Source organism: Mirounga leonina, unplaced genomic scaffold (assembly GCF_011800145.1).
Source record: "Mirounga leonina isolate KUSES-001 unplaced genomic scaffold, KU_Mleo_1.0 Mir_101414, whole genome shotgun sequence".
NCBI lineage: Eukaryota > Metazoa > Chordata > Mammalia > Carnivora > Phocidae > Mirounga > Mirounga leonina.
Genome location: NW_023270121.1, coordinates 1,013,985 through 1,038,695, shown reverse-complemented (window position 1 = coordinate 1,038,695; position 24,711 = coordinate 1,013,985). Strand labels below are relative to the sequence as shown.

At 40.9% G+C, this 24,711-nt stretch overlaps 1 protein-coding gene across 1 annotated transcript in view; it reads left to right on the top strand.

Annotated features, from left to right (window-relative positions):
• LOC118020725 (G-protein coupled receptor-associated sorting protein 1-like) overlaps positions 1 to 24,711 on the top strand; it is a 40,093-nt gene that overhangs the window by 12,342 nt on the left and 3,040 nt on the right. Inside the window, 5 exon segments of the mRNA XM_035020549.1 lie at positions 22,168 to 22,246; positions 22,387 to 22,491; positions 22,584 to 22,662; positions 22,975 to 24,709; position 24,711. The exon segment at position 24,711 is cut by the window's right edge and continues 3,040 nt beyond it. Coding sequence (XP_034876440.1) covers positions 23,298 to 24,709; position 24,711 — 1,413 coding nt within the window. The 5' untranslated portion in view covers positions 22,168 to 22,246; positions 22,387 to 22,491; positions 22,584 to 22,662; positions 22,975 to 23,297.

The following is a 24,711-nucleotide window of genomic DNA, read 5'->3' as shown; positions in this document are numbered from 1 at the left end:
CAAATCAAAACCACAAGATATCAGTTCACACCCACTAAATAACTATAGTTCTTTAAAAAGTGAATAATAGCAAGTGTTGGCAAGGATGTAGAGAAACCGGAGCCCTTGTACATTCTGGTGGAAATGTAAAAGGGTACAGCCACTGTGCAAAGCAATTTGGCATTTTCTCTACCATTTTGACTTACTTCTTATTTTTTTCTGTATGTTTTTAGTTTTTTTTCTTAGTGATTACTCTGGCAATTATAATTAATATCTTAAGTGTATAACACCCAGGTTTGAATGAATGTCAACTTAGTTTCAATAGTATACAAAACTCTGTTCCTTTACAACTCTGGTTCCCTCTTTATGTTATTGTCACAAATTAGATCTTTATACATTGTGTATCCATTAACACAGATCTGTAATTATAGTTTTATGCATTTGGCTTTTAAAATGCACTAGAAAAAAACCCAAGAAATGACAAACCAAAAATGCAATAATATTGGCTTTAAAAAAATTACTTGACTGTTTTAAAGCAGTTTTAGGTTTACAAAAAAGTTAAGCAGAAAGTACAGAAAGCTCCCATATACTACTTCTCTCCCACCACCCTTTCCTCCACAGTTTCCCATATTATTAGCATCTTGCATTAGTGTGATATATTTGTTACAGTTGATTAATGAATATTGCTACATTATTAACTAAAATCTCTAGTGTACATTAGTGTTCACCTTTTATGTTGTACATTTCTATTTTTTTTAAGTTGTGGTAAAATATACATAACATAATATTTGCCATTTTAACCAAATTTATGTGTATAATTCATTGACATTAAGTACATCCACACTGTGGTGCAACCATCACCACTGTCCATCTCCAGAACATTTTTTGTCATCCCAAACTGAACCTCTGTATCCATTAAACAATAACTTCCCACTCCTCACTATCCACTTCTGGTCAGCCACTTAGGAGCACTATTCTATTTTCTGTCTCTAGAAAGTTGCCAACTCTAAATACATCATAAAAGTGAAATCATACAATATTTGTTACTTTGTGTCTGGCTGTTTCACATAGCTTAGTGTTTTCAAAGTTCATCCTTATAATGTGTCAAAATTTCATTTCTTTGTAAGACTGAGTAATATTTTAAAATATATATCACATTCTGTTTATCCATTCATCTCTGTGTATATTTTGGTTGTTTGCACTCTGGCAATTGTGAATAATGCTGCTAAGAACACTGGTTGTACAAATATCTGAGTACCTGCTTTCAGTTCGTTCGGGTATATAACTAGAAGTGGAATTGTTACATCATATGTTAATTCTGTGTTTAATTTTTTGAGGAACCACCATACTGTTTTCCAAAGCAGCTGCACCATTTTACATTCCTACCAGCAATACACGAGTTTCAAGTTCTCCACATCCTTGCCAACATTTGTTGTTTTCAGTGGTTTGATAATACCCATCTTAATGTGTGTGAAGTGATATCTCATGGTTTTGCTTTGTATTTCCGTAATGACTAATGATGTTGATCATCCTTTCATGTTCTTATTGGCCACTTGTATGTTTTCTTTGAAAAAGTTCCTATCAAGAGTTTGGCCCTTAAAAATAAACCCTTAAAATAGAGTTGTTTGGTCTTTTTGTTGTCATTGTTGAGTTTTAGGAGTTCTTTATATATTTTTGATATTAACCCCTTATCATATTTATGATTCAGAATTTATTTCTTCCACTCTGTGGGTTGTGTTTTCACTTTCTTCAAAGGGTCTTTTGATGTGCCAAAGATTTTAATTTTGATGAAGTCCAATTTATCTATTTTTTGCTTATGTTTTTGGTGTCATATCCAAGAAATCATTGCCAAACCTAATGTCATGAAGTTTTTCCCTTTGTTTTCTTCTAAAAGTTTCAAAGCTTTAGCTCTTAAGTTTGTCTTTGATTGGTTTTGAGTTAATTTTTGTATATTGTGTAAGGTAAGGGTCCAAATTTATTCTTTTGCATATGATTTCCAGTTTTCCCAATACCATTTCTTAAAAAGAGTATCTGTTCCCCATTGAATGGTCTTGATACTCTTGTCAGAAATTATTTGGCCATATATACAAGGGTTGATTTCTGGCATCTCTGTTCTATTTCACTGGTTTATATGTCTGTTTTTATGCCAGTACCGTACTGTTTAGATTACTGAAGTTATTGTAGGAAGCTCTGTGTGATATGTGGTTTATAAGAAATATATATTTGGTCTTTATCCATGATTCCTGGCTCACAGCTCCCAAAAGCCCTTGGAATTTCCTGAGTGATAAGAGCTATGGGGACATCTTTTGTCATAATATTTGGTCTCTTGTCCTCAATTCCTGAAATCCACTTTAGAGCCATTAACATGAAATGGGTATCATATTATTTGTAACAAGTACCTTTTTACCACAATTGGGTTTATGTTGGTTTTTTTTTTTAAGATTTTTTTTTTTTTTTATTTGACAGAGAGAGACACAGTGAGAGCAGGAACACAAGCAGAGGGAGTGGGAGAGGGAGAAGCAGGCTTCCTGCCGAGCAGGGAGCCCAATGTGGGACTCGATCCCAGGACCCTGGGATCATGACCTGAGCCGAAGGCAGACGCTTAACGACTGAGCCACCCAGGCGCCCCACAATTGGGTTTATGTTAATGAGGTGACTTTTGGAAAGTACCTAAGGATGGTGGCTGATTTCCAGAGGAACCAGCCATGTGATTAGAGGGTTGGAACTTTCAGTCCAACCCGCCACCGCCCCATCCCACCCCTACTTCCTAGAACTCCTTCCTGGAACTCCTGGAAGTTTAATCAATCCCCAACAGCCAACAATTTAATCAATCATGCCTATGTAATAAAACTTCCATAAAGACCCAGAAGGACAGGGTTCAGAGAGCTTCTGCATTGGTGAACACATGAAGATTCTGGGAGACTGGAGTGCTGGGAGAGAGCATGGAAGCTCCATACCCATTCCCCATACTTTGCCCTATGCATTTCTTCCATCTGGCTATTCCTGAGTTATATATATATTTTTATTAATGAATGGTAATCCAATAAATAAAGTGTTTTTGTGAGTTCTGTGAGCTGCCCCAGCAAATTAATCAAACTTAAGGAGGGGGTCATTGAAACCTCCCATCTATAGCCTGTCAGTGGGAAGCAGAAATGGTAATCTGGATTTGAGACTGTAATTCAAAGGGTGGGGGAATGCAGTCCTGTAGGACTGAGCGCTTAACCTGTGGGATCTCATGTTATTTCCAGGTTGATAGTATCAGAATTGAGTTGAATTGTAGGGCACCCTGCTGGTGTCCAAGCATCTCTTAGTGGTTTTGGAACCCCTCCCACACACACACATTGGAATTGGTGCCAGAATACCTTTACTTTGAAATTAGGAAGAGTGAGTGCCAACTTTTTTTTCTTTTTCAAGATTATTTTGTTACTTTGGGATCCCTTGAGATTCTATATGAATTTAAGATAGGTTTTCTGTTTCTGCAGAATATGTCATTGAGATTTTTTTAAAGATTCTATTTATTTATTATTTATTTATTTATTTATTTATTTATTTATTTTATATTTTAGAGAGAGCAAGAGCGCCTCCCACCACCACCAGCAGGGGGAGGGGCAGCGGGAGAGGGGGAGGGACAAGCAGAATCCCCACTGAGCTCAGAGTCAAACTCAGGGCTTGATCTTATAACTCTGAGATCATGACCTGAGCCTAAATCAAGAGTTGGACTCTTAACCAACTGAGCCACCCAGGCACCCCTATCATTGGGATTTTGATAGGGATTGCAGTGGATCTTACAGATCACTTTGGGTAGTTATGGAATCTTACAGTTGATGAGAACAAGATATGTTTCCATATATTTATGTCTTTAAAATTCTTTCAGCAATGTTTTGTAGATTTCAGTGTACAGTCTTTGGCCTACTTCATTGTGTTCTTATGTATTATATTCTTTTGATGCTATTGTAAATGAAATGGCTTTCTTAATTAATTTTTTAGATTGTTCATTGTTATTGTATAGAAATGCAACCCATTTTGTGTGTTGATTTTGAATCCTGAAGCTTTGCTGAATTCGTTTATTAGTTCTAAGAATTTTTTGCAGAATCTTTGGGGTTTTCTACATATATGCCATGCCATTTGTGAGCGCAGATCATCTTATTTCTTCCATTACAATTTAGATGTCTTTTATTTCTTTGTCTTGCCTTATTGTTACAGCTGAAACCTCCAATACTATATTGAATAGAAGTGGGGAATGTGGACATCCTTGTCTTATTCTCTATCTTAAGGAAAAAGCTTTCAGTCTTGCACTGTTGAATATGATCTTCAGATGTGGGCTTTTCATTTTTGGCCTTTATTGTGTGGAGGAAGTTTCCTTCTATTCCTGGATTGTTGACTGTTTTGATGAAAGGGTGTTGAATTTTATCAAATGCTATTTCTACATGAATTGAGATGATGATATGTTTTTTGCCTTCATTTTGTTAATGTTGTGTGTTGCAATATGATTGATTTTTATATGTTGAGTCATCCTTAAATTCCAGAAGTAAACCCCAATTGGCCATGGTGTAGAATTCCTTAAATATTCTAAATTTGCTTTTTTAGCATTTTGTTGGAGAATTTTGCATCAACAATATAAAACATATTTGACTGTAATTTTCTTTTCTTTTTTTTAAAGATTTTATTAATTTATTTGATAGAGAGACAGCGAGAGAGGGAACACAAGCAGGGACAGAGGGAGAAGGAGAAGCAGGCTCTCCGCTGAGCAGGGAGGCCGATGCAGGGCTCAATCCCAGGACCCTGGGATCATGACCTGAGCCGAAGGCAGACGCTTAACAACTGAGCCACCCAGGTGCCCCTGTAATTTCTTTTCTTGCAGTGTCTTTGTCTGACTTTGGTACCAAGGTAATGCTGGCCTATTAGAATGTTAGGAAGTGTTCCCTTCTCCATTTTTTTGGAAAAATTTGGGAAGGCTTACTGTAATTCTCCTTTTACTGTTAATTCAGTAGTGAAGGCATCTGGCCCAGGGTGATTTTTGATCACCAGGAAGAGGTTTTTGATTACTGATTTAGTCTTTTTACTAAACATAGGTTTATGCATATTTTCTATTTTTTCATGATTCAGTCTTGGTAGGTTGTGTTTGTTTTTTGTTTGAGTGTGTTCATTTCCCCTAGATTATCCAATTTGCTTTGTATACAGTTGTTCATAGTATCCCTTTATAATGCTTTTTATTTCTGTGAAATTGGTAAGGTTTCCATTTTCATTTTTGATTTTAGTAATTTGAGTCTTCTGGTTTTTTTATCTTAGTTAATCTAACCACAGGTTTGTCAAATTAGTTGATCTTTTGAAGAACTAAGTTTTGGTTTCATTAATCTTTGTTGTTTTTCTATTCTCTATGTTTATTACTTTCTCCCGTCTATTGGCTCTGGGTTTCATTTGGTATTCTTTTTCTAATTCCTTAAGGTATATGGTTTAGTTGTTGGTTTGAGATCTTTCTTCTTTTTTAAATGTAAGTAATTAGAACTATAGCACTGCTTTTCCTGCATCCCATAGGTATTGGTATGTTTTGTTTTAATTTTCATTTCCTCAGTTATTTTCTAATTTCCTTTGTGATTTCTTCTTTGGCCTGTTGGTTGTTGAAGAGCGTATTATTTAATTTTCACATATTTGTGAAGTTCCCAATTTTCTTCTATTATTGATCTTTAGTTTCATTCCAATGTGATCAGAAATGGTATTTTGTATGATGTCATCCTTTTAAAAAATATTAAGATTTGTTTTGTGGTCTAACACATGGTCTATTCTGGAGAATGTTCCATGTGTACTTGAGAAAAATGTGTATTCTGCTATCGTTGGATGGCATGTTTTGTATATGTCTATTAGATCCGGTTAGTCTATAGTGTTATTCAAGTCCTCTATTTCTTTATTGATCTTCTGTCTGGTTTTCTATCCATTATTGAAAGTGGGGTTACTGATATCTTAGTATAGAACTGTCCATTTCTCCTGTCAATTCTGTGATTTTTTAAAATATATTTTGGAAATCTGATGTTTTGTGCATATGTTCATAATTGTCACATCCCCTTAGTGAATTGGCCCTTTATTTTCAATATATAATGTTGTCTCTTCTAACAGTTTTTGACTGAGTTTCTTTTTATTGCTCCTATAACAAATTACTACAAATATGACTTTATTATCTTAGTGTTCTATAAGTCAAAAAAGTCCAAAATTAGTCTTACAGGGCTAAAGTGAAGGTATCCGCAGGGCTGGTTCCTTCTAGAGGTTGTGAGATGACAATCCATTTCCTTGCCTTTTTTGAGCTTCTATAGTCTGCCTGCATTCCTTGGCTGATGGCCCTTTCCTTGCATCACTCTAACCTTTGATTCCATTGCCCCATCTCTGTCTTCTATCTTTTACCTTCTTGTCTCCCTCTTTTAAGGATCCTGTACTTACATTGGGTCATCTGCATAATCCAGGATAATTAATCTTCCCATCTCAAGAGCCTTAATTTAGTTACATTAGCAAAGTAGCTTTTTGCCATGTAAGGTAACATACTAATAGGTTCCAGGGATCAGGTCATTGACATATTTGTTGGGGAGGGGCATTATTTAACCTACCACACTACTTACAGTAAAGGCAGTAGTCACAGAAAAGGTAAAGCAAGTTCCAGATGGGTAAATAAATGCTGTGGTAAAGCAGGCTACTCATATACTTTGGGTTTTGAGCATTATATAGACATCTTTGACAGACTTACATCCAATCATCACCATGTCACCATCCATGAATTCATAAAAGGGTATGTTATAATAATGACAGACTTACATTCAGTCATCACCATGTCACCATCCATGAATTCATAAAAAGGTATGTTATAATAAGTAAAAACAGATGAGTGTCAAACTCCCCAGATTTCCTTAACAAAGTTAAATTTGACCACTCTAAGTTTCACCTCACAATGAACTATAAAACAACTTGGAAACATGTCCTTTGGTGGAGTTCCTGGAAATATGATAGGGGTTCGACACTCTCTTTTCCATGATAATCCACTGTTATGGACTAAGTTGTCCCAAATTCATATGTTGAAGCCCTAACCTCTGGTATCTCAGAATATGATTATATTTGGATACAGGGCATTCAAAGAGGTGATTAAGTTAAAATGAGGCTATTAGACTGGGCCCTAACCCATTTCTACAAGTGCCCTTATAACAAGTGCAAATTTGAACACACAGACACCAAACATGCATGCACACAGAGGAAAGACCATATGAGGACATAGCAATAAGGTGGCCATTGAAAGCCAAGAAAGAGGCCTCAGGAGAAACCAAACCTGCTGACACCTTGATCTCAGACTTCCAGCTTCCAGAACTGTGAAAAAATAAATTTCTGTTGTTTAAGCCACCCAGTCTGTAGTATTTTATTATGGTAGCCCCAGCAAACCTATACATCCTCAAACTTTCATTTATTGGCTCAGCATCATACATCAGCCTGAGAAAAAAGAAGCCCCGTCTTTGTGGTAAATGGGTAGAATTTTGTGGAAGTTTCTTTAAAATTCCAAACTGTATAAATCTTACCAAACCTACAGCTTTTTTTTTTTTAGTATTATGTTCCAGTGTGTTAGCTTTCCACCTGCTTTACATGGCAGAATAGGGGGGAAAAACACTGTGTGGGACACTTAAACCTTCACCAGCACAAAATATTATCTCCCAACAAAATAGTCTAAAGATTTTTTAATGGGGTGCTTCTAAGTCTATTTGGTCAATGATAGAAGCATAAAGCATAATAACTCTGCCCAGATTTTAAATTATGGTGTAAACTGATATGATTTATATAACCAACAACAAAAAACACCTCAGGGTCCCAGAGGCATTTATATTCAGCCAATATTTATTGAGCAATCTATTATGTGGCAGGCACTATTTCTAGTTGTTGGGATTATATAGAATAGAATATTCGTGGAGCTTACATTTAAGAATGGAGGGAAACAGATAATAAAGTCAATATATAAAATATGCAATATAACATTTAATAGTGATAAATGCTATGGAGAAAAATAAAACAAAGTATGGGGATAAAGGATATTCAAAGGGGAATACAGTTTTAGATTGGATAATCAGAGAAATTCACTCTGAGCAAGTACCTGAATGAAATGAGAGAATGGACCATGAAGCTATCTTAGGGAAAAGCATTATAGGCAGTGGGAACAACAAATGCAGAGCTCCTTGGGTAGGGATATGCTTGGCTTGTTCAAGAAATAGCAAGGAGGCCAGTGTGGCTCAAATGGAGCAAGCAAAGGGAGAATGGTTGGACATGAGTGTAAAGTGGTAGCCAGGGTCCAGATCTTATGAGATATTGTAGGCCATGGAAAGAAGTTTGGGTACTATTCTAAAGGTTATGGGGAGTCATTAGAGGATTTTGACAAGGGGATCAGCATGATATGACTTAGGTTTTTAAGGGATAAATCTGGCTACTGTGAAGAGAATGGACCCTAGGGAAACAAGAATGAAAACGGAGAAAAATTTGGAGGTAGGAAGCAGTCAGTGGTCTAGGTAAGAGATGATAGTGGCTTGGACTAAGGTGTTAGCTGTTAGGTGTTGGACTAAGGTGTTAAACACTTATGGTGATATGTGTCCAGCTTTGGCATATATTTTGGAGGTAGAACCAATTAATGTTGTGGATGAATTGAATATAAAGTAAGAGAAAAAGAGGGATCAATGATGATTTTGAAGCTGAGCAACTGAGTAATCATTTATTAAGATGGGTGAAGACTGGGAGGAGCAGGTTTTAGGGGGAATCTCAGGAGCTCAGGTTAGAATATGTTGAGTTTGAGATGCCTTTTATATATACACATGGAGATGAAAAGTAAGCAGTGTGTTCCTGCTTTCGCTATGTCTCTCTGTCAAATAAATAAAAAAAAAATCTTTAAAAAAAACAAAGAAAAAGGAGGAGACAGTGTCATATGGTAGCTATAGACCACTGTTTTGAGGAATTTTGCAGCTAAAGAAATGGGGTAGGAGATAGTACAGTGTGTTTGAATGTTGATAGGGATGTTTCACTAGAGAGGGAAAAGAATTTTTTTTAAAGATTTTATTTACTTATTTATCAGAGAGAGAGAGAGAGCACGCACAAGCAGGGGGAGCAGCAGGCAGAGGGAGAAGCAGGCTCCTGCTGAGCAAGGAGCCCGATGCGGGGCTCAATCCCAGGATCCTGGGATCATGACCTGAGCTGAAGTCAGATGCTTAACCAACTGAGCCACCCAGGCATCCCTAGAGAGGGAAATTTTTATGATAAAGGAGAGAAAGAAGAAAATTTTGGAACAATGACCATGAGTAGAAGAGATGGGACATCATCCAATGGACACATGTAGAGGCTGACTTTAAAGATAGGAGCATGGCCAGTTCATTCATAGAATATTAGAAAAGGTAGAATTTATGGGCACAGATGCAAGTGGTGAGTAGATATGGTGGTAGGAGTCTGTGGAGGTTCTATTCAAATTGCTTTTGCTTTTTCAATGGAATAAGCAAGGTCATCAGCTGAGATAGGAAGTAATTGGGGTCTGAGGAGAGAAGAGAAGGTGTGGTATCTTTTTTTTTTATTAAAGGTGAAATATATGTGACAAAATTTTCCAATTCAGCCATTTTTAAGTGAATAATTAAGTGGTATTAATTACATTCACAGTTATATATCCATTACCACTATTTCAAAAATTATTTTTTTAATTTTTTTTTTTAAGATTTTATTTATTTGACAGAAACACCGTGAGAGAGGGATCACAAGCAGGGGGAGGGCAGAGGGAGAAGCAGGCTTCCCGCAGAGCAGGGAGCCTGATGTGGGGCTTGATCCCAGGACCCTGGGATCACGACCCGAGCCGAAGGCAGACGCTTAACGACTGAGCCACCCAGGTGCCCCTTTTTAAAAATTTTTTTAAGGATGTATTTATTTATTTTGACAGAGAGAGAGAAAGACAGCAAGACAGCAAGAGAGGGAACACAAGCAGGGGGAGTGGGAGAGGGAGAAGCAGGCTTGCCGCTGAGCAGAGAGCCCGACATGGGGCTTGATCCCAGGACCCTGGGATCATGACCTGAGCCAAAGGCAGATGTTTAATGACTGAGCCGCCCAGGCGCCCCTCAAAAATTTTTATCATCTGTTATAGGTTGAATTGTGTCCTCCAAAAAAGATATGTTAGTGTCCTAACATACACAAAAATCAACTCAAGATGGATTAAAGACTTCAAACATGTGACCTGAAACTGTAAAACTCCTAGACAAAAGCATAGGAGAAAGTCTTCTTGATATTGTTCTTGGAAGTGATTTCTTGGATATAACACCAAAGCCACATGCAACAAAGCAAGAATAGACAAATGACACTACATCAAAATAAAAAGCTTATGCACCACAAAGGAAATAACAGAATGAAAAGGCGAACTACAGAATGAGAGAAAATGTCGACAAACCATATATCTAGGGGGCTAATACCCAAAATATATAAGGAATTCCCACAACTCAATAGCAAAAAAAAAGAAAGAAAGAAAGAAAAAAGAAAAAAAAATGAAAAATAGGCAAAGGGCTTGAATAGACATTTCTCTACCCTCTTACACTGTTGGGAATGCAAACTGGTGCAGCCACTCTGGAAAACAGTATGGAGGTTCCTCAGAACGTTAAAAAAAGAGCTACCCTATGACCCAGCAATTGCACTACTAGGTATTTATCTGAAGGATACAAACATAGTGATTCAAAGGGGGCACATGCATCCCAAAGTTTGTAGCAGCAATGTCCACAATAGCCAAAATATGGAAAGAGCCCAGATGTCCATCAACAGATAAATGGATAAAGAAGATGAAAGCTTGCCATTTGCAATGTTGTGGATAGAACTAGAGGGTATTATGCTAAGCAAAATAAGTCAGTAAGAGAAAGACAAATACCATATGATTTCACTCATATGTAGACTTTAAGAAACAAAACAGATGAACATAGGGGAAGGGGAGGAAAAATAAAACAAGATGAAAACTGAGAGGGAGGCAAACCATAGGAGATGCTGAATTTTAGGAAACAAACTGAGGGTTGCTGGAGGGGAGGTAGGTGGGGGAAAGCAATAATTGGGTGATGAGCATTAAGGAGGGCACTCAATGTAATGAGCACTGGGTGTTACATGCAACTGATGAATCACTAAATTCTACCCCTGAAACTAATAATATATGTCAACTAAATTGAATTTAAATAAAGAATTTAAAAAATTTTAAAAAAGACATACAAATGGCATACATTTATATGAATAGGTGCCCAACATCACTAACCACCAGGGAAATGCAAATCAAAACGAAAATGAGATATTACCTCATACCTGTTAGGATGGCTATTATAAAAAAAAAAGTCACAAGTGGTAATCAATTAGCAAGGATTTGAAGAAATTGGAATACTTACACATCATTGGTGGCAATGTAAAATGGTGCAGCCACTATAGAATACTGTATGGATGTTCCTAAAACATACACACATGAGTAAATACATAGATACATACATACATAAATACATATATATATATATATAACTACCATATCATCTAGCAATTCCACATCTGGGTATACATCAAAAAACATTGAAATCAAGATCTCAAAAGGATTTCTGTTCTCTTACTCACTGCAGCATTATTCACAATATCCAAGATATGGAAACAACCCAAATGTCCATTGACAAATGGATAATAAAGAAAATACAGTATACCTAGAATTGAATATTATTAAGCCTTAAAAGAGAAGGAAATCCTGCCATTTGTGACAACATGGGTGAACCTGTAGGACATTGTGCTAAGTGAAATAAGGCAGTCACAGAAGGACAAATACCACATGATTCCAGATCATGACTGGGATAGATTCCACATATATGTGATATCTAAAATTGTCAAACTCATAGATGCAGAGAATAGAGTGGTGGTTGCCAGGGGTTGGGGGGAGGGAGAAATGGGGAGTTGTTGAGGATGTGAAAGCTTCAATTGTGCAAGATGAATATGTCCTAGAGAATGGTCCAACATAATGCCTATAATTAACGATACAGTATTGTGCACTTAAAATTTAGTTAAGAAGGTAGATCTTGTGTTATGTATTCTTATAACTACAATAACAACAACAACAACAACAACAGGGCACAAGTAAACTTTTGGAGGAAATAAATATGTTATTACTTTGTGATGATGGTTTCACGGGTGTATGCATATGTTCAAACTAACCAAACTGTGTATATTAAATATGTGCAGTTTTTAATATGTCAGTTATATCTCAATAAAACTGTTTTAAAAAGTCATCATTACACTTAAGGTCATCAAATTTTTTCCTATATTCTAGGAGTTTTATAGTTTTCCTTTTTATAGTTAGCTCTGTGATCATTTCGAATTAATTTTGGAAGGGTGTGAGATATGTGTCTAAATTCAGTTTCTTTTCTTTTTTTTTTCAAAGACTCCATTTATCCACTTGACAGAGAGAGACACAGCGAGAGAGGGAACACAAGCAGGGGGAGTAGAAGAGGGAGGAGCAGGCTTCCTGCAGAGCAGGGAGCCCGATGCAGGGCTCGATCCCAGGAACCCGGGATCATGACCTGAGCCAAAGGCAGACGCCCAACGACTGAGCAACCCAGGCGCCCCTAAATTCAGTTTCTTGCATGTGCATGTTCATTTCTTCCAGCACCATCTGTTGAAAAGACTATCTTTGCTCCATCATATGCCTTTGCCCCTTTGTCAAAGATTGACTGTATGTCTGTACATTTCTGGACTTTTTATTCTGTTCCATTGATCTATTTGTCCAATCTTTTGTCAATATCACACCATCTTGATTACTGTAACTTTATAATAAGTCTTAAAGTCAGGTAATATCAGTCCTCTGACTCTGTTCTTCTCCTTCAATATTGAGTTAGCTATTTTGGGTCTTTTGCCTCTTCATATAAACTTTAGTATCAGCTTGTCAATATCCATAAAATAACTTGCTGGGATTTGGATTGGGATTGCATTGAATCTATAGACCTGGTTGGGAAGGACTGACATCTTGAGTCTTCCTATCCATGAACATGGAATATCTCTCCATTTATTAGTTCTTCTGAGATTTCATTCATCAGAGTTTTGTAGTTTTCCTCATATAGATCTTGTACATACTTGTTAGATTTATACCTATGTACGTCCCTTTTTGGAGTGCTAATATAAAAGGTATTGTTGTTTTTAATTTCAAGCTTCACTTGTTCATTGCTGGTATATAGGAAAGCAATTGACTTTTGTATATTAACCCTATCCTCAAACCTTGCTAGTATCACCTATTACTTCCAAGATTGTTTTTGTCTATTCTTTCAGGTTTTCTATATAGACAATCATATCACCTGCAAATAAAGGCAGTTATATTTCTTCTTCCCAATTTGTATTCCTTTTATATTCTTTCATGGTCTTAATGCATTAACTGGGAATTCCAGTACAATGTTGAAAAGGAGTGGTGAGAAGGGACATCCTTGGCTTTTTCCTGATCTAAGTTTTTCACTATTAAGTATGATGTTAGCTATAGGGTTTTTGTAAATGTTCTTTATCAAGTCAAGGAAGTTTTGCTGTATTCCTGGTCTGCTGAGACAACTTTATTCTTCTGCATGTGGATATCTAGTTGTCCCGGCTTGTGAACAGACAGTATTTTAAATAAATGGTGATTGAATTCCAGTCAATTGAATGTGAGTGGAAATGTAAGCATTTCTTGACCAAGGATTTTGAGAAGTGTGTAGACTACCTCTACTCTTCCCCTCTCCCCCCATTTTTGCTGTCTGGAAGCAGACATCGATGATGCCCTGTCATAGTGAGGCAATAAATGATGGTTAGGAAATGAAAAACATACAAAATGTACTATGGACTTATATATTTTTTTCTATTTTAAAAAGTAATTTGACATTCAGTTAACTGTTAGTATTTGCTGACATTGTGGAAATTCAGGATTTCTTATCCCTTCGAAGTTAATAACCTAACCTTACCAGCCCCTTTAATTCTAGAAATCCTCAAGGGGTATTTCCTATGTCCTGAATTTTGATGCTTTTTACATGATTTTTCCAGGTGTTGTTGCCACATTAAGCTTTACTGTCACAAACACTTAAGTCCCTCCAATGCTCCCTCTAATTTTCTTATCTCAGAGTCTTCATGATGTCAGAGCTGAGTACTACTCTAAACTTTAAATCCATGTTGTAGAGGAATATATTTTCCCCTCTTTATGTTACACTTTATAAATGGGATCTGCACACCAGAGTGTTACAGAATGGATCTGCAACAGTTCTTTCTGGGATAACCTGCTTTTTGTTGTTGTTGTTTTTGTTTTTGTTTTGTTTTGTTTTACCTGCCTTTGTTGTAACAGACATATAGTTGAGGGCATCTGCTAGACCAGGCAAAAATAGAAGTCCTAATCCCAGTGTGGCCATTAAAATAGCTATACTCCCCTAATGACAAGATGTTGTTTCTGGACTGAGGTCATTGTGCCTGGCTCTGTTTTCCCTCAAGATAAATTCTCTTAAGGCAGAACCCACTCCAAATGTGACCTGAAAATATTCTTGGGTCAGGCCTCCCCACAAGTTTTCTAGATGTGCCTTGTCTCAAGTAGTGGACACAGGCTGAGATCTTTCCCTGAGGCTTGTAAGCCTCTTGAGCCAATTTCACCAGATACTTCACAAGAATCCAACCCAGCTTGCTTGGTCCTAATGCAAGGGACTTGAGTTCCTGTGTAAAGCTCCTGAAACTCAGGGATAGGAGAATGGATAAATTCTAAGAATGCACAGATTTTGGCTCAATCTTAGACAAAAAGGAGATCCCAGAAGGAACGTTTGCCTGAGGCACATGAAGGACAGAAGAAAGGCAAATTAACTTAAATGGGCAAAAAGCAGGTCCATGATTCCAATGATTGAGAGAGACAAGAGGAAATCATTTGACCGGCACAAGTAAGGGATATGCTAGTTAGAAAGTTCACATGTGTGTATGTGGAAGATGGGGGTGGGACTGGGGGCACAGCTTCTTCTGTATCCCTGGCTTAATGCTTGGAGGATTATTTTATTCTAAAGTTGTTCCATAGGACCCAAGCATATGGTGGGGGGTGGGAGGGAGAACAGACCTAGGACTCTTCCTTTATTAGGCTCTGAGGATGAGGAGCCTAGGGTTCCACAAGTACACTCCTTATGGCTAATTTAAGGCATGAGAGTGGGAATTAGGGCTGGGAAGGAAAAAGCAGGATGAATCAAGGGCTCAGTAGGGCATTTTTGAAAGGTAACTTCATGGATGGGGGTGGCCAAGTTCCTTATCTGGGAGTGGGTCATACACCGACTCACGTGTCTATTCAAGATGGATGTCTTTTTTTAAGTTTTTATTTTAATTCCAGTTAGTTAACATACAGTGTTATATTAGTTTCAGGTGTACAATTTAGTGATTCAAGAATTCCATACACCACCCAGTGCTCATCACAAGTGCACTCCTTAATCCCCATCACCTATCTAACCCATCTTCCTACCCACTTCTCCTCTGGTAACCATCAGTTTTTTCTCTATAATTAAGAGTCTGTTTCTTGGTTTGTCTTTCTCTCTCTTTTTATTTCCTTTGCTCATTTGTTTTGTTTCTAAAATTCCACCTATGAGTGAAATCATATGGTATTTCTCTTATTGAGTTATTTTGCTTAACATTATACTCTATCTCCATTCATGTCATTGCAAATGGCAAGATTTCAATCTTTTTATGGCTGAATAATATTACATTGTATATATACCACATTTTCTCTATCCATTCATCAACTGGTGGATATTTGGGCTGCTTCCATATTTTGGCTATTGTAAATAATGCTGCTATAAACATAGGGGTGCATGTATCCCTACAAATTGGTGTTTTTGTATTCTTTGGGTAAATACCCAGTAGTGAGACTGCTGGATTGTAGGGTAGTTGTATTTTTAACTTTTTGAGGAACTTCCATACTGTTTTCCACAGTGGCTGAACCAGTTTGCATTCCTGCCAACAATACAGAGGGTTCCTTTTTCTTCACATCCTCGCCAACGCTTGTTGTTTCTTCCGTTGTTGATTTTAGCCATTTTGACAGGTGTGAAGTGAAATCTCATTGTAGTTTTGATTTACATTTCCCTGATGATGAGTGATGTTGAGCGTGTTTCATGTGTCTGTTGGCCATCTGGATGTCTTTTTGGGAAAATGTCTGTTATGATGAGCACACTATGAAGGCGCACACAATTTATGTCTTTCCACAATGTCAGTTTTATTCAATCATAAGACAAAGTTAATCACAATTATAAAGCAGGTTCCAGATTCTAAACTCAGTGACATTTCACCATGTGATTAAACTTGGCTTCTTAAATAGCACACAGAGCAGAACAGAAGACAAACCACACAACAAGATAACAGAAGGGTGTAGGAACTTAATGAACCAAACACGAAGTCAGTCTGTGGGTGTGCAGTTGAGATAAGGTCTTGGTCCAGTCCAGGTCAGCTCTTGGCACTAACTGCTTCTGATGTTCAAGCAATGAAGGATCTCAGTTCTGTTCAGAGATCATTTGGGCAGAGACTTTGGTGGCAATTGCCTTTTTTAAGTGGTCAGACATAGAGGGGTCATGTCTAAAGAGTCTGACATTTTGCTGCAAAAATCCTACCTTTTTTAAAGGGATTGAATCGGTCTTGGGCCCCTGCAGACCTCCTCTGGTTCTGTTTGTTATCAGTTCTGGGGTGTCAGCTGATGCTGATCCCAGCAATATCTTGTGGCTGCAGTATCTTTAACTACTTGCATCATTGCTTGACACAGGCCCTTGCTTAACACAGACTCCTGCTTAACATGAGAGACTCCATTTTGCTCTCTACATCCTTTCATGTCTTCTGCCCATTTTTTAATTGATTTTTTGTTTTTTAGATGTTGAGTGGTATCAGTTCTTTATCTATTTTGGATACTAACCCATTATTGGATATGTCATTTGCAAATGTATTCTCCCATTCTGTTTTGTTGATTGTTTCCTTTGCTGTGCAGAACCTTTTATGTTGATGTAGTCCCAATAGTTTATTTTTGCTTTTGTTTCTCTTGCCTCAGGAGACCTAGCTAGAAAAAACTTGTTATGGCCGATGTCAGAGAAGCTACTACCTGTGTTCCCTTCTAGGATTTTTATGGTTTCGGGTCTCACATTTAGGTCTTTAATCCATTTTGGACTTATTTTTATATATGATGAAAGGAAATGATCCAGTTTCTATCTTTTGCATGTTGCTGTCCAGTTTTCCCAACACCATTTTTTGAAAACACTATCTTTTTCCCACTGGATAATCTTGCCTCTTTTGTTGAAGATTAATTGACCATATAGTTATGGGTTTATTTCTGGGTTTTCTATTCTGTTCTATTGCTCTATGTGTCTATTTGTCATACTGTTTTGACTACTATAGCTTTGTAATATAACTTGAAGTCCAGAATTATGAGGCCTCCAGCTTTGCTTTTCCTTTTCAAGGTTGCTTTGGATATTTGGGGTCTTTTATGGTTACATACAAATTTTAGAATTGTTTGTTCTAGTTCTGTGAAGATTACTGTTGTATTTTGGTAAGGATTGCATTAAATGTGTAGATTGCTTTGGGTAGTATAGACATTTTAACAATATTTGTTCTTCCAATCCATGAGCATGGAATTTCTTTCCATTTCTTCATGTTGTCTTCAACTTCTTTCATCAGTGTTTTACAGTTTTCAGAGTAAAGGTCTTTCACATCTTTGGTTAGGTTTATTCCTGGGTATCTTATTATTTTGGTACAATTGTAAATGGGATTGTTTTCACAATTTCTCTTTCTGCTGCTTCATTATTGCTATATAGTAATGCAAGATTTCCATACATTGATTTTGTATCCTTTGACTTTACTGAATTTCTTTATCAGTTCTAACCATTCTTGCTGGACTATTTAGAGTTTTCTATATATAGTATAATGGATGTCTTTTGAAGTGGATGCCTTGGCAATCAAAAGTTCAATGGCAAGTACTTACACTACAGAAATTTAGATTTCAGAGGCTAGTCAGTGTTATACAGGTGCTAGTGGAGACACTGGGGAGTGAAACTATGGCTGTTGTAATCAGACCAGAATCCATTTTAGAAGGAAGTAAATAGACTTACTTAGCAGCCACAAAGACATAGGTCAGCATCCTGTTTCAATCCTTTATATGCTCTCCGATATTAAAGATGACATTTAAGTAATATGATATATACACATAAAGTGCTAACACGTGCAGAGCTTAAAAGAGGACTTTTCTCAGTTTAATAACTATTAAACAGCCATAGGGCCTGTTCAGTAAATGAATTGAGAACAAATTGTCCAACAAAATTTCAAATTTTCATAGTGTACTCTCTCAACTTGTGGTAGGGCCACTCCCCTGTCAGTAAATATCTTGGATTCAATACTGGATCACCTTGAGAATTACCAGACAACATTATGCTGGTATGACCATAAAATTCTAGGATAAGAATTTGAATAAGGAAGAAACTACAAGTAAATGTAGCTTCCACAAGAACAGAGATTTCTTTCATTTGTGTTTCTACCATATCTCCAGTGCCTAGGATAAAGAAGGTATTCATGTGTATTTCTTGAATGAATGAAAGGCACCAGAGACTTTAAGAAAGTGAAAGAACAGTTCAGGGAGGCAAGGAGATTCGCACACACCCACAGATCCCAGCAGAGCTCAGACTCCCTTCTTCAAGCCTGGCATTCACCCAAGATAGTATGCTGTGGAATAAAGAAAAAAGTGATCCACAGTTCAGCTAAAGCCATTTAAACAGCACAGTAAAAGCAGCCCTCCTCTGATAACTGACATCCACTGTCAGTCCAGATACTGTATAGAATCATCTCCAGATGGTTTTTTATCACCTAAATATTGCATAGTTATAACAAATGTTTAAAAACAAATAAAAGCTGAAATGAAAATATATGAAAATTCATGGTAAAATTATAGTTCCTTTTTCATCCTCAAAACCATCAGTGATTTTCAGCAAATGGGGACTTTGTCCAAGATGAACCTCAAAGGCCATTGCAAAAGTCTCTGTTCTTTAGAAAACAGAGACGGGGGATTGCTGGAGAAGGTGGTTATAGGGGTCAGAGATGAGCCCCCGGAATTGATCTTCCCAGGGGTTGAAGGCCAAGTAAAGTAAGTCAAGGGGGATGGACTTTCAAGTCAAGATGGTGAGTAAATTTAGTTCCTACTGCTGCTGTAACACATTACCACATTGTTGGCGACTCAAAATAACACAAATGTATTAGCTTACAGCCCTGGATGTTGGGAATACAAAAAGGACCTCATTGGTCTGAAATGAAGGTGATGGTCAGGCTTCAATTCTCTGAGGGATCCTAGGGAGAATCTGCTTTTCTTGCCTATTCCAGCTTCTGGAAGCTGCCTGCATTCCTTGGGCCCTGGCTTTGTTTCATCTTCAAAGCCAGCAATGGCCTATCCAGTCTTTCCCATGCTACTTTGATGTGACACTGACTCTCCTGCCTACTTCTTCCACATTTGAAGTACTTTTGTAATTACATTGGCCGGGAAGAGACCCAGCATATTTTTATTTTAAATTCAGCTGATGAGCAATCTTAATTCGGTCAGCAATCTTACTTCTCCTTTGCCCTGTAACATCACATATTTACAGGTTCTGGAGAATAGGATGTGGACATCATTGAGGGACCTTTATTCAGCCTATCACAGTGAAAGCGGCATTTAGTTGGGTTTAAAATGGGCACCAGCAGGTTGGTGCTCAACCACAGTCGTGCTTAAACACGTTGCTCTGTTTGCCCCATGGAGCACAGAAAGGAAGGGCTCAAGACTAGAGGAAGGATGTAGGGGTAAAGGAATCAGAGGATTCAAAAACCACCAGGTGCTGTCTTGGGAAGTAGGTACATGATGGGGTCTTCCTCCAAAGAATGTCTGGGGAAACTAGACAGGTATGTATGGCAAGTGGCTGAGATCCAAGCTGGTTCTACTCCCTGCCACATTTCCACACGGCCAAAGATCATGAGAGCTTGGATGTGACTGCAAGAGAAGACTTGATAGACAGGGCAGTTGAAGAAGAGCCAGGACCAGCCCGACCCCTGGCCATGGGGGCAACAGACAGGAAATATCCCAGGACCCAGTGTGGGTCGTGCCTGGCGAAAAAAGGCCCTCTGTGGGCAACTGTGGGGACTGCGAAATGGCAAAAGCATGTTGCCAGTTTGAATGGGGGGAAAACAGCAGTGTGGCAGAAAGAATGGAGGCAGAGCAGTGGTTGGTTTTCTCGGGGTAGGGGTGTAGGTCTGCCTTCCTTTAGAAAAGGCGCAGTGGTGAGGCCTCCGTGGGGGCCCCCTCCCACCTTCCTCCCTTCGGTGGCCCCGCGAAGCAGTGAAGGAAGAACGTGGGACGGCCACGCACCCCAGAACCTCCGGGGCAGTGTGGCCCTAGGTCGCCTTTCCCCTCGCAGCCTGCTGTCCTGACAGGCCCTGGCCCACCGGCCTCCAGTTAGGATGGTGGACAGAACGGGGGAGAGGGAGGTGGACAGACACTGAACAGTCGGGGGCCTCTCACACACCGAGGGGCGACTGATATCCATCCGCTGCTGCCGGCAGCGCACCTTCCCCGCCCCGCCGCCCCCGACCTCTGGGTCCTAGCCCCCACCGCCAACCCTCGCGGGGTCCCACGGGTTGCAGGGCCAGCAATGAGGGGTGGTCGCCGCGCAGGTCCGCAGAGGCGCGCTGCTGTGAGCCCGCCCCTTAGGCTGGGGCTCCTCCCGGCCCCGCCCCCTCTGGGTCGGAACTAGGGTGGGCCGGGGAGGGGGCGTCGAGCCCATTCGTGCCGTATCCCTCCGCCCCCCTTCCCGACACCCTCGCCGCGAGCGCTTCGTGCCGCATCCTGCGCAGCCCCTGCCCAGTTTGGCGCAGCGGCGCGGGGGGCGGGACACCTCTTTGCGATTCTGGCCGCACGCAAGGCGGTGGGAATCCGAGTGAAGAGCGCCGAGAGAAGGGGGGAGGCCAACGACCTGCACCTTGAGCCTGTGAAGGCAAGCGGGGGTGTCGTGGGGGGAGGCGGGGGGACCCCCACTGTCGCCCGGCTTCCAGCCTTCCCGGACCCCAGACCCTGGCAGCCTGGCCAGGAGGAGGCGACCCGGTCCCTGAGCTGGTCCCTCAGAGAGGTGCGCCGCGCCGCGGGACCCCTGGCGAGGAGAGGCGGCGACTGGCGCGGGCCGGGCCCAGGGCACCGCGGCTGGCCGGAGAGGCTCCCGCGGATCCTCTGGAGGCGAACTGCGCCCGCCACTCCGCGGCCAGCTTTCCAGGCGCCCGCGACCCGCCGTCGACGGTGCCCGTGCCGGGAGAGAGCTGTGGGGGGAGGCTGCTGCGGAAGAAATGGCGGAGTGGGAGCTGGGGTGGGGGGCGCCCAGGGAGGCCGCCGGGGCGGGGGGCGGGGGGGGGAGATGGCGTCCGAGCTCTGTGCCCAGCTGGCGGGGAGCGGGTGGCCGGTGGCGTCGGCTACTCCGGGCCCTGATTCTGGATAGGGGCCTGTTGGGTCCCGGGCCCTGGGCGCTGTCCTTTCCCACAGCTGCCTGGTTGATGCCAAAGTCTTCTCTCTACGCAGTAGCTCTGGCGGTTTCCTCCCGCGGGGTGTATCTGTAGAGGAGAGGCTTGAGAAAAAGGAGGAGCAGGACAATGGCCTGGATTTCTGGAGGTGTGTGGGGCTAGGGGGCGATGGGCAGCAGCCATTGAGTGGAGACCCGAATCGGGGTGGGGTGACTGGGACCATGTCAGGTCAGACGTCCAGGAATACCTTCTAAAATTCCCTTTTGTATTAGTTTTCTAAGCACTTCCCTTGCCTTCCTCACCACTGAAAATTCGTGGTAGGAAAAGATGGGCTAGGAGGTGAGGGTGAGACACAAGTCATAATTACAAGAGTCACTGCACATACTGTGTTCTGGAATATGCTGTGTATTTCCCCCCATTTCTGTAGTACAGCACAAAGGAGTGTGAACACCTAGTGGTGAATCCTTATAATTGGAGAAGGGAATAATGGGAAGAGGTCCTGTGAAGAGTTGTTATCCAGAACCGTGAAACAGAAGGCCTAAATTAAATAAGAATATTCTATCAGCAGGACCCTAAATGTTAGAAGATAATATGGATACTCTTCTCTTTGGTGTTGGTCAGTCCACCAAGCACTCAGTTGCTACCATTATTTCCTGAATGTTTTGCCTTTGTGTCTGTCCATAGACCTGCTTTAAGGCTGCTCACTTCTGTAAGGAAGGAGAGAGGAGGAGACTGGTTCAAATCTCTGGAGGTTGGTGTGAAGGTGGGTAAATCACGGGAGTACTATAGAGTAAGATCATGGCAAGTGTCTTTGATCCACATGGGTTCTGGGAACTTCTCCACCTCTCCTGCTTGCTGCCAGATTTGCACACTGCCACAGCATCCCTTGTCCATTTCCTGCAGGAGATACTAGGAATACTGGGGTAGGTGTGGATTGGCTCTGAAGGGAAGGAGAAGACCTGAGAGCAGGGATAAGGAGACAGGAAACAGACAAATGGAATTCTTATGGTAAGAGAGATATTTGCATCAGAGGTCAGTGTACCCTCTTATCTATCTAGCAGTCAGGCTCCATTGTCTCCTTTATTTTTACTTATTCCTAGGACAGCCTCCAGGCTGCTTTAGGGTTTGACAACACTGGAATCAAGGAAAGGAGGGGGAAATCACACCACATCTGTATAGGTTGGTATGAGAGTGGGTCCAACTTTGGATGGGCAAGTGGAAATCAACACTGGCCCAAGAGTGATTATGGTACTCTGGGGCTCCTAAACCTCTCCCATTGCCAACACTTACCAGTTTCATACCTGTTTTGTATCAGGCAAAGTAATGTGGCAAATTCTGGGGTAAAACATGGGTGAAATGAGGGTGACAGAAGACTTTCTAACTAGTCCAACTGTCCCACTAAACATTCAAAGTCCAGTCTCTGTGTGAATCTCTGCATGGAGCAACACAATTAGAAGAGATTCAAAGCCCCATGTCATTCTCTTTCCTTAGATCCACCTCCAGTGGCAACTCTGGTGGTGTTGGAATTGCTGCTGACCACCACCCTCAACAGGTCTGCACCCACCCAGGAACATCCATCGTCCCCCACCTTGGTTGGGCCTCTTCTGCACTTTGTCTGTGATACTGACCGAGGCTAGGCTTCGGAAGGAGGTTGATTGACTGATGGACTAGTGATTGACTCTAACATTTGTTTCCAGCTCTACCACCTGAATCACTGAAAGATCAGAGTGTGAAGATACAAAACTGAGAGGTCTGTGGTAGAGGCTGAGACTGGGGTAAGGTTACTTAACTGGGCCTCCTCTGTAACTTGTACCATGACTGGGGCTGAGATTGAACCTGCTGCCCAGGCAAAGCCTGAAAAGAAGGCTGGAGAAGAGGTTGGGGGTGGGGCTGAAAGAGAGAATGAAGTCCTGTTGGTGGTCAGACCCAAGGTTAGGACCCAGGCACAGGTAATGCCTGGGGCAAGGCCTAAATCTGATGCCATGGCAGTAGGTGGTGCAAGGCCCAAAGCTGAACCCATGGCAGTAGGTGTGGTGCATCCTAAGAATGAGGCCAAAGCAATCCCTGGGTCAGGGCCCACAGATAAAGCCCATTCATGGGCCCAGACTGAGTTTGATGGTAAAGCAATGTTGAAGACAGAGGGAGTGTCCCAGACCAATACCATAGCCTGGCCACTGGTTAGTACTGAGTCTGGGTCAGCTGCTAAATCTAAGATCTTATCTATGGATAGGGAACTGATCAGTCAGGACACTGAGTCCTTTTCTGGCACCAGGGTCAAATTCCAATCAGGAAAACGGCCTTTGTTTGGGTCAGAGGAGAAGACCAATGTGGGGTCCCTGTGGTGCCCCAGGCCTACGTCCAAACAAGAGATCCCTCAGAAGTGTGATTTCAGATGGGTGGACAGATCCTCTCTGAGTTCCTGGTTCTGGAGTGGAGAAGAGGTCAGTACAAAGTTTCATCCTAGAGGCAGGGTAAAGGCCAGTGCCAGATCCAGGCACATAGCCAGAGAAGAGGCCATGTCTAGGCCCAACATCAATCGGGAGTTTTACATTTTGTCTAGTTCTGGCTCTGAGGATGAATCTATTAAGACATCCTGGCTCTGGGCCAGAGAAAAGACTAATCTCTGGTCCAGGCCCAAGGAAGAGACCAATAACAGGTCCAGGTTTAGGTCCAAGAAAGAAGTTTCTGAGTCCAGTTCTGGATCTGAATGTGAAGGCAATGTGAAGTCCTGGTTCTGGGCTAGAGAGGAGACCAAATCCAGGTCCAAACCCAGAGCCAGGAAAGGGGCCAATGTCAGGGCCAGGCACAGGACCAGGCAAGAAACTTCCATTGATTTTGTGTCTGGATCTATAGATGTAGTCAAAAAAGAGTCCTGGTTCTGGCCTGGAGAAAAGGCTAATAACTTGTCAAGACCCAAGTCCAAGAAAGAGGCCAGGGCCAGAATAACGGCAAAGGAAAAGGTGACAACTAAGGCCAGAGTCAGGGCCAAGCAAGAAGCCAAGTCCGAGGAGGAGTTCCTCATTGGGAACTGGTTCTGGGCTACAGAAGAGTCCAGTGTAGTTGGTGGGGCCAGTGTCAAGTACAGTTCTCAAGTGGAGGATGAGTCCATTGTTGGCAGTTGGTTCTGGACTGAAGAAGAAGCCAGTATGAGGACTGATGCCAGCAGTAAATCCAGACCAAGGACTGAGGAAGAGTCTATTGGTAATTCTGTGCTTGGGTCTGGGGAAA